Here is a 9,567-nt window from a genome sequence, read left to right as displayed (position 1 = left end):
GTATAAATATTCTGGTTCTAATGATATTAGTCTTTGGTTATTGTATAACCCGATGAAAGAAATAAAACCCACAAGAAATGTACGTAAATATATGCATTTCATGTTTTTAAAAGTGTGATTATGACCGGAACTAAACTTATGCGGACCGGAACGTAAATTATAACCCGGAACGAAAATTATAGGTATTAGCATTCATAAATCATGCGACACCGGACGACAATATGTACCGTCACACACACTTTGAATAAGATCATTTCGATTTGCTGACCAATCAACAAAGAGGGAAATAGTATCAAACGTTTCCAAGATTATCCGTAAGTTGTGCAACTCGGCTTTATATCAATATTTTCTCGTAATTTCGAGATATTTATCTCGTAATTACGAGATCTTTTCTCGTAATTTCGAGATAATTATCTCTTAATTACGAGATCTTTTCTCGTAATAACGAGATCTTTTCTCGTAATTACGAGATAATGGAATGTGAATTTTTTTTTTTTTTTACATGATACTAATAGGCTTTCGTAATATTATCTGTATTCTGGTATAGTCCGTATTTGCCCAACTCTCTATTTTGTATTCCTTATAGGAGTTATGAGATTGATCACTGTTATCTTCACCTGTCATTCTTTATAAGCAATACGAACTAGACAATACTCGACATATCCGTACTGATTGAGTTAAAGGGTCAACCGTCTAGCTAAAGCTAGCTAGTTAGGAAGGCCACATAGTTTACTCTGCTACATTGCCCCTCTTAGGAGAGAAAGGCTCCCCGACTCTCTCGGAGTACCATCGCGTGTGGGGCAAAATTCCAGGTGCAATCACTCACACCCGCCAAAGATCACCTGGGTCCTAATCATAACAGTGTGGTCAACATTGTAATTAGGTTTTGACATTCAATGCATTTAATATTGTGACATATGTATACGTTGTGACGGCGGGGGTGGTGGGGGTGGTGGAGTGTACATAAGATTTTAAAACACACTAATCACCGTTCCGGTGCCTGTGCTCACATAGTAGAGTAAAGGAACCATATAGCGCCTGTGCTTCCTAACCGAAACACATTTCTATCATCGACACTTAAATAAAAAGTAAGAAACTACATGTATCCCGAGAATTCCCTTAATAATGTACTTAAGATACCCATACTGAGGAGCAGAGATGACACTCTACTCGAGGTATCATAACAAAAGTATTACGTAAATGATTAACTGAGGAAATAGTTATAAATATTAATTTTTATTCCAAAAAAACTTCATACGAATAATCTTAAAACTATACACTTCAATTACAATCAATATGGCTGAATCCATACTTTTTGCCTTTACCAAGAACGCCGTTATTACACCTAGCATGTATACCTCAACGTTATCAAATATATATCAAAATTTTTATCGAATATAAATGAAGAGGTTATCGAATATACATTAAGATTTATCGAATATAAATAACAAGATTATCAAATATAAATGAAGATTTGTTGAATGTAAATCAAGATTTATTGCATATAAAACAAAATATTCGAATATGAATAACAAAATTATTGAATATAAACAACAAAATTATCGGATATAAATCAAGACTTATCGCACATATATATAAAGATTTATCGCATATAAATCAACACTGTCGAAGATTGAATATCGAGATTATCGAATACAAATAAAAAATAATCGAATATGAATAACAAGATTATCGAATATTAATCAAGATTTTCGCACAAAAATCGAGATGTGTATGATATTGCAACGTTTCACACCATATTCCGCGATCTACTTCGCGGCATTATTGAAATTGTTGGAAAATAGCTTTTCTGGTTTATGATTATTATCTTACCAATAAATACAATGAATAACGCTTAAACCTTTATTATCTGCATGATGGTTTATTTTATGCTTTTTGAGTTTGTCCATCTTGAACTACATGTATATCACTTTAGCATCAAATATGGAAATCATTACCAAATATGGAGACAAGTCAAGGTCAGGTGAAATATAGAGACAAGTCAAGGTCAGGTGAAATATGGAGACAAGTCAAGGTCAGGTGATTTTCAGCTGTTACACCTATATTTTACGAACTTGAAAATACATGTATTCATTTTTTTTTAAGTACAAAAAAAAAAAAGAAGAAAAAAAGAAAGAAAGAAGACTATTAACAATATTTCTTCCTTTGGTTTGTTAAACGAGGGATGAAGGTCGCAAACACTGCAGAATAAATTACAGATACCGCGCTAATGCTAACACGGGTTAAGTACAGTTTAGTTTTGAATATACTTTTATGCAATGTATATTCTACTTGGGGGAGAGTGAGTGTTAAAGACTCTATTTTTAACATAACAGAACTTACTTGTGCAAACGCAGCAATGTTCCCTGAAAAACAGATCGGTGCGGTATTTACAAATCACATACTGCTGTGATGAAAGACAATATCTCCCAGAACAATCCTGGTCCGTATTACATCCGTGGCATATCGTTGGTATCACTTGATTCATCTGCATAAAACCTTATAAAAATATGGGGTTCTTTTTAAAACTTGAAGACTGTTGGCTTTAATTTTCACTATGCAAGTCCCGTTCTTGTGGAATTAAAAAAAAATATACATGTATATGTAATATCATTAACTCTAATACACCTTATCTTAAAACTATACCGTGTATTCCCCTTATCTTGAAATATCATAAGGACAAATTAGAATTAATTTCATCTTTCACGTTTTAACTGACAAATTACGAGTGCAGAGAGTGGACAGGAGACACGAGTACTTACATATAAGGCCAGGTAAAAGAAGAGTAAACGGCTGGGCCATGTTGTCGTAGAGGACTCTCCCCGATAAAGTAACACGTTCATGGGATTGTTATCTAATATATACATGTAGACAGATTATGTCTGCTCCAAACATGTGCTTTAATACCGTGATACGACCACTGGTGAAATCCTCTCTCTGATGTGTTTTATATAATTTCGCCCTTTTTCAATTGTTCATAAGTACAATAGCACAGCAGCTCAGATGCAATATATTACAGTGTAGAAAATACAAATTACAACAGTTTTATGAATTTTTCAATAGGACTTCTTTTCAATGCATAATTACTATACGTTACACCACAAAACTGTACACTTCAACATTCCAATCTACTTTAAAATTTTCTTAAGAGATCCTAATTTCCCGATTGAATCCCCGCATAATGGTCACTAATCTAAGAAATCAATTTCATTTTATAAGATAACTGAGGGTATGAACTGTGACGCTTCACGTCGCTATTATTCACCAAACGCCAACCCTCATGTTATTTTTATATTTACATTCTACTTTTATTCGGTCGGAATTCCCAGCCATTAAAATAAACATACATTATATCATATATATTTATCAAGAGTCATACGCGCATTGTTCACAATTTCAACGCATTCAAGAGGAAATGGCTATCATTACAATTTGTAAAGATGTCAAAGGGGAAGGTATGTAGTGTTAGCACTTCATGAATCAGTTATTAGTGTTCCACATCAAACTATTTTATGTCTCATTTATTCATAGTTACATGGCATAGTCACCTCAGCAACGCCCAACAAAGGAAGTCATATATTGTTTTTCATATCCTCAAATGGATATCATTTGTGATATTTTGTTGTCAGATGTTATATCATTCAGTGACGGATCCAAAAAGGTGGAGGAGTGGGGGATGCGACCCAATTTTGTACTTTAGTGGGGGGGGGGGGGGGGGGGGGGGGGGGGGGGGGGGGGAGGCAAGACAGCAAAATGACAAAAATGATCATTTGTTTTAAAAACAATGTTCAACCAGGAGGCGGAAGGTTGCAACTTTAAGCTAGAATATTAAGTTTCTGTTAGAAACACATGCCTATGATCCACGTATTGCCGTCTTTTTTAAAAGTACAACTTGATGAGTATCCTAGTCTACTTGCGGGTCGCGGTAGCTCAAGGGTAGAGCGTTCACTTCGTAACAGCATGGAACGCCCTAACTGCCTTTTATGGAACGCCCTAACTGCCTTTTATGGAACGCCCTAACTGCCTTATATAGAACGCCCTAACTGCCTTCTATGGAACGCCCTAACTGCCTTCTATGGAACGCCCTAACTGCCTTATCTAGAACGCCTTAACTGCCTTCTATGGTACGCCTTAACTGCCTTCTATAGAACGCCCTAACTGCCTTCTATGGTGCGCCCTAACTGCCTTCTATAGAACGCCCTAACTGCCTTCTATAGAACGTCCTAACTGCCTTCTATAGAACGCCCTAACTGCCTTGTATAGAACGTCCTAACTGCCTTCTATAGAACACCCTAACTGCTTTCTACAGAATGCCTTAACTGCCTTCTATAGAACGCCTTAACTGCCTTCTATAGAACGCCCTAACTGCCTTCTATAGAACACCGTAACTGTCTTCTATAGAACGCCTTAACTGCCTTCTATAGAACGCCCTAACTGCCTTCTATAGAACGCCCTAACTACCTTCTATGGTACGTTCTAACTGCCTTCTATAGAACATCCTGCCTTCTATAGAACGCCCTAACTGCCTTCTATAGAACGCCTTAACTGCCTTCTATAGAACGCCCTAATTGCCTTCTGATGTTCTTTTGTTACTCAGTGATGTGTATACATCATAATGTCATGTGCTTCTCTCATTATGTCATGTGCACTAATCATTATGCCATGTGCTTCTTTAATTATGTGATGTGCACTAACCATTATGTCACGTGCATTTATCATTATGTCGTGTGCATTTATCATTATGCTATATGCTTCTCTCATTTTGTAATGTGCATTCATCATTATATCATGTGCATTCATCATTATATCATGTGCATTTTTATGTCGTTATGTGATGTGCTTTTCTCATTATGTTATGTTCACTTATCATTATGTCATGTGCTTTTTCCATTATGTGATTTGATTCTGTCTTTATATGATGTGCTTTTTTGGTTCATTGCGTCATGTACAAATATCTTTACGTTATGTGCAAAGATCATTATGTGAGGTGCAAACATCGTTATGATGATAATCAAAGTCACGTGACTTGATAACTGTCAAGTTCAAACATGGCGGATGGAATGTCAGAGCCAGCGTAGACATAATGAGAGGGACTGCCAACTTATGACGTCATCATTATATTCCTATTGAGAGTATCTCCTTCCTACTTCAGCGCCCTCCCCAGGATGCATATAGGAATCAACAGTACTTCCGTTGTTAATAATATGTAAAGAAAACGCTGTTGTTCGGCAATTACTAAAGAAAGAAAAAACAAAAAACCAGGTGCAAAAATTTAGCCATGCTAACTTATACACTTTCGGACTTGGGATGTCGAATCTAGCAAAATAGTTCGTACAATTAGCGGGGTGTATTTCAAACCTTTTTTTTAAAAATCAGATTATTTAAGAATGCAGCTGATTTATGATGAATAAAAAATGCTGAACTGGCCTTGACAGTTTTCAGACAGACAAAGTCCAAAAGGGTAAATATTGCTGTTGTCGACCTTGAGTTTAAATATTTAATCCCCATATAATTTTTTATACTAGATAGTGTGTATTTCGGATCACGTAGATTTGAAACAATGCCATTGCGACATCTTTTACAATTATTTATTATAATTTTGATTTACGACTCAAAGAGAAACTGAAGAGTTATGCGATATACCCCCTTTTTTCAGTTTCTCTGTGTGTCGTAAATCGAAATGTAACCCATTTATACACGACATATACACCGGGAGAACTACACTGATTCACACAAATTCGCACATGGGCTGACCAGGTAGTATTTCATTAGTTTCATGTTTTATTTCAACACTCGAGTTCCAGCAAACTCATTGCTAACATCTGAAAAAAAGCACATCATATAACAAGAGGCCCATGGGCCACATCGCTCACCTGAGTCACCTTGGTCCATATCAGAAGATTTTCCATATCTATTTGCATGTAAAACCGCAGTCCTATTATGGCCCCAAACCTACCCCTGGAGGCCATGGTTTTTGCAAACTCGAATCTACACTATGTCAGAAAGCTTTCATGTACATGTGAACTTCTTTGGCCCAATGGTTCTTGAGAAGAAGATTTTTAAAGATTTTCCCTATATATTTGTATGAAAAACTTTGATCCCCTATTGTGGCCCCATCCTACCCCAGGGGGGCTGATTTTAACAAACCTGAATCTGCACTATATCAGAAAGCTTTCATATAAATCTCAGCTTTTCTGCCTTAGTGGTTTGGGAAGAAGATTTTTAAGGATTTTTTCTATATATTTGTATGTAAAACTTTGACCCCCTATTGTGGCCCCATCCGACCCCCGGGGGCCATGATCTTAACAATTTATAATCTGCACTATATCAGGAAGCTTTCATATAAACCTCAGCTTTTCTGGCTCAGTGGTTCTTGAGAAGAAGATTTTAAAAGATTTTTCCTATAAATTTGTATGTAAAACTTTGAGGCCCCCCTTGAGGCCCCATCCAATCCCCGGGGTCCATGATTTAAACAACCTTGAATCTGCACTATATCAACAACAACAAAAAAACCCAACAAAAAACGAAAAAAAAAACAAACAAAAAAACAAACAAAAAACTTTGACCCCCTATTGTGGCCCCATCCGATCCCCGAGGGCCATGCTTTTAACAATTTAGAATCTGTACTATATCAGGAAGCTTTCATATAAATCTCAGTTTTTCTGGCTCAGTGGTTCTTAGGAAGAAGATTTTTCCTATATATTTGTATGTAAAACTTTGACCCCCTATTGTGGCCCCATCCGACCCCCGGGGGCCATGATTTTAACAATTTTGAATCTGCATTATATAAGAAAGCTTTCATATCAATCTCAGCTTTTCTGGCTCAGTGGTTCTTGAGAAGAAGATTTTTAAAGATTTTCCCTATATATTTGTATGTAAAACTTTGATCCCCTATTGTGGCCCCATCCGACCCCCGGGGGCCATGATTTTAACAATTTAGAATCTGCATTATATAAGGAAGCTATCATATAAATCTCAGCTTTTCTGGCTCAGTGGTTCTTGAGAAGAAGATTTTTAAAGATTTTCCCTATATATTTGTATGTAAAACTTTGACCCCTATTGTGGCCCCATCCGACTCCCGGGGGCCACGATTTTAACAATTTAGAATCTGCACTATCTAATAAAGCTTATCTATAAATTTCATCTTTTCTGGCCCAGTGCTTCTTGAGAAGAAGATTTTTTAATGACCCTACCCTATTTTTACCTTTTCTTGATTATCTCCCCTTGGAAGGTGGCCTGGCCCTTTATTTTAACAATTTAGAATTCCCTTTACCTAAGGATGTTTTGTGCCAACTTTGGTTGAAATTGGCCCAGTGGTTGTTGAGAAGAAGTTGAAAATGTGAAAAGTTTACAGACAGACAGACGGACAGACGGACGGACAGACGGACGGACGGACGCCGGAATACGGGTGATCAGAAAAGCTCACTTGAGCTTTCAGCTCAGGTGAGCTAAAAACAGAATCACATGACAGAATGAAAAAAGCACATGACATAATGAGAGAAGCACATGACATAATGACATAAAAATACACATGACATAATGATAAATGCACATGACATAATGATAAATGCACATGACATAATGGTTAGTGCACATCACGTAATTAAAGAAGCACATGACATAATGATTAATACAAATGATATAATGATAAATTCACATGACATAATGGTAAAATAAATACACATGACATAATGACAAGTGCACATGACATAATGATTAGTGCACATGACGTAATGAGAGAAGCACATGACAATGAGAGATACTGTTCTTTACACGTCACCTAGCGTCAATTCTGTTAATGACTGGGTTATCGATCGTTTTACAAGTCTGTTGATTTCATTATGTTTTTGAAAATTAGTTGTTCGTCTTGTATTAACGTGTCATCGCCCATATGTCTGCCTTTGTATATGAAAATCTATGAGTTGGAAAGAACAATATCGATACCTATATGAACACACGTTTTTATCAAACACGTGTATTTTCGTGTGGTTATTTATATCCGACATAGGTAATGCCAGGCAATGTCTATTTTATCTTGAGTCAAGGTTGTCCGACATATAGGTTTTTTCCGCATTCAAATTTGTCAGTCAATGGAGTAAAACGTATGCACACCCGCGAAAGATGAAATTTAATATGCTACAACTCAGTTTTGATAAAACAGAACACAGATTTACATTTATTATACAATGACATGTACTTATAATATATAAACTGCAATTTCTGAGTGCGCCTCTCTCTCTCTCTCTCTCTCTCTATATATATATGTACCTACACGTGTGTGTTTATTTACATAATAAATTATTTATTAAAGTTCGTTTGAGTGAAATGAATAACATAACAGATACACAAGAATAGAAAAACTACTAAATCCGACAATGATAATAAAAAATTTAAATTGCCAATACACTAGCGTAGGAAATATACTAAGGACATAACAGTCGCCTTACCGATTTCACTCACTGGCAACGCAGTTTTTTGACAATGTCAGCAACTTATTTAATTAAGCACAATTAAAAATCAACTGAAATCAGCCAACGGAAACTTTGTCGCTGGAATGTGTCATCACCCTCCAAATTTTCCAAAGATATTTCCTATATTATGGGACGACATCTGTTGTTCCCATTTGAGCATTTCCTCTATACACTCTCGCGTTCTGCACCATGTCTCCAGACCACGGGTCGCCTTCTGTACAGCCACAGAGGCAGCTTTACTCTCCACAAGCATTGTAATTATCAAATAAATGATAAAGAAACCTGAAATTGACACGTGGAACACTTTGTCTGAACTATCGATATCATTGTTTGAATTTGTAAAATATTGATAATTAACTCTTTACAATTTATAGCCTAGGTCACACAAGCCGTTTGACTCCCCACTCGACAAACGTGTAGATAACGTAGACTAAACAATTTATCATTTTTATAATTTTGAACAATACTTACACTTAGGACGCATTTTATATCCGGTGATCTTGATTTGACAATAAATGGCGTATCCTGGAAACCCGAGCTTTGGTGAACAGGTGCTAGAGATTATGACGTCACTCGGCGATAAAGCAATCTTGATCGCTTTACTCCACTAATGTCCTGATAGTGTTTTAAAATGTGTTTGCAGATTACCTTTCTGTCAAAGTTAGATTGTCTACTCTAACAGTATATCATCATAAAACAATCATTGATTTATTCAAATATCAAAGAAAAAATTACAGTTTGAATATAGAAACTACATTATGAACGAAAGAGCTTTTTAATTATGTTCCCCAAACAAAGTTTGGGAACATATTGTTTTTACTCTGTTTCTTATTATTATTATTATTATTATTCTTTTTCTCCGGTACTTTTTTGTCCGGTAGTGTTCGCAGAAACTACAAAAGGGATCGATATGAAACTTTCCAGGATGATAGTATAGCGTTTGTAGATGTGCATAGTGATAGTCATTTTGTTTGCACATGCATGCACGCGCGCGCACGTGCATTGCAATTTTGGTACAAAAAATGGAAAATCAGAATATTGAAGGAAGCGATATAAAACCTAAATAGGATGATAGTATATCATTTGTACATATGAA

At 36.0% G+C, this 9,567-nt stretch overlaps 1 protein-coding gene and 1 long non-coding RNA gene across 2 annotated transcripts in view; both read right to left on the bottom strand.

Annotated features, from left to right (window-relative positions):
- The window catches only part of LOC125648417 (SCO-spondin-like), a 20,934-nt gene extending 18,077 nt beyond the window's left edge, over nt 1-2,857 (bottom strand). Inside the window, exons 1-2 of the mRNA XM_048875522.2 lie at nt 2,763-2,857; nt 2,344-2,499 (exon numbers count right to left, since the gene is read on the bottom strand). Of these exons, the coding sequence (XP_048731479.1) occupies nt 2,344-2,499; nt 2,763-2,802 (196 nt within the window). The 5' untranslated portion in view covers nt 2,803-2,857. The remainder of the gene's footprint in view (nt 1-2,343; nt 2,500-2,762) is intronic.
- A 5,307-nt stretch (nt 2,858-8,164) lies between these two features.
- LOC125648442 (uncharacterized) lies at nt 8,165-9,072 on the bottom strand. The gene is made up of 2 exons (XR_007360296.2): nt 8,943-9,072; nt 8,165-8,753 (listed from the first exon to the last, which is right to left on the bottom strand). It is a non-coding gene; the product is annotated as an uncharacterized LOC125648442 (long non-coding RNA).
- Nucleotides 9,073-9,567: the final 495 nt, after the last annotated feature.

Source organism: Ostrea edulis, chromosome 6 (assembly GCF_947568905.1).
Source record: "Ostrea edulis chromosome 6, xbOstEdul1.1, whole genome shotgun sequence".
Classification (NCBI taxonomy): domain Eukaryota; kingdom Metazoa; phylum Mollusca; class Bivalvia; order Ostreida; family Ostreidae; genus Ostrea; species Ostrea edulis.
This window is presented reverse-complemented; position numbering and strand designations above follow the sequence as displayed.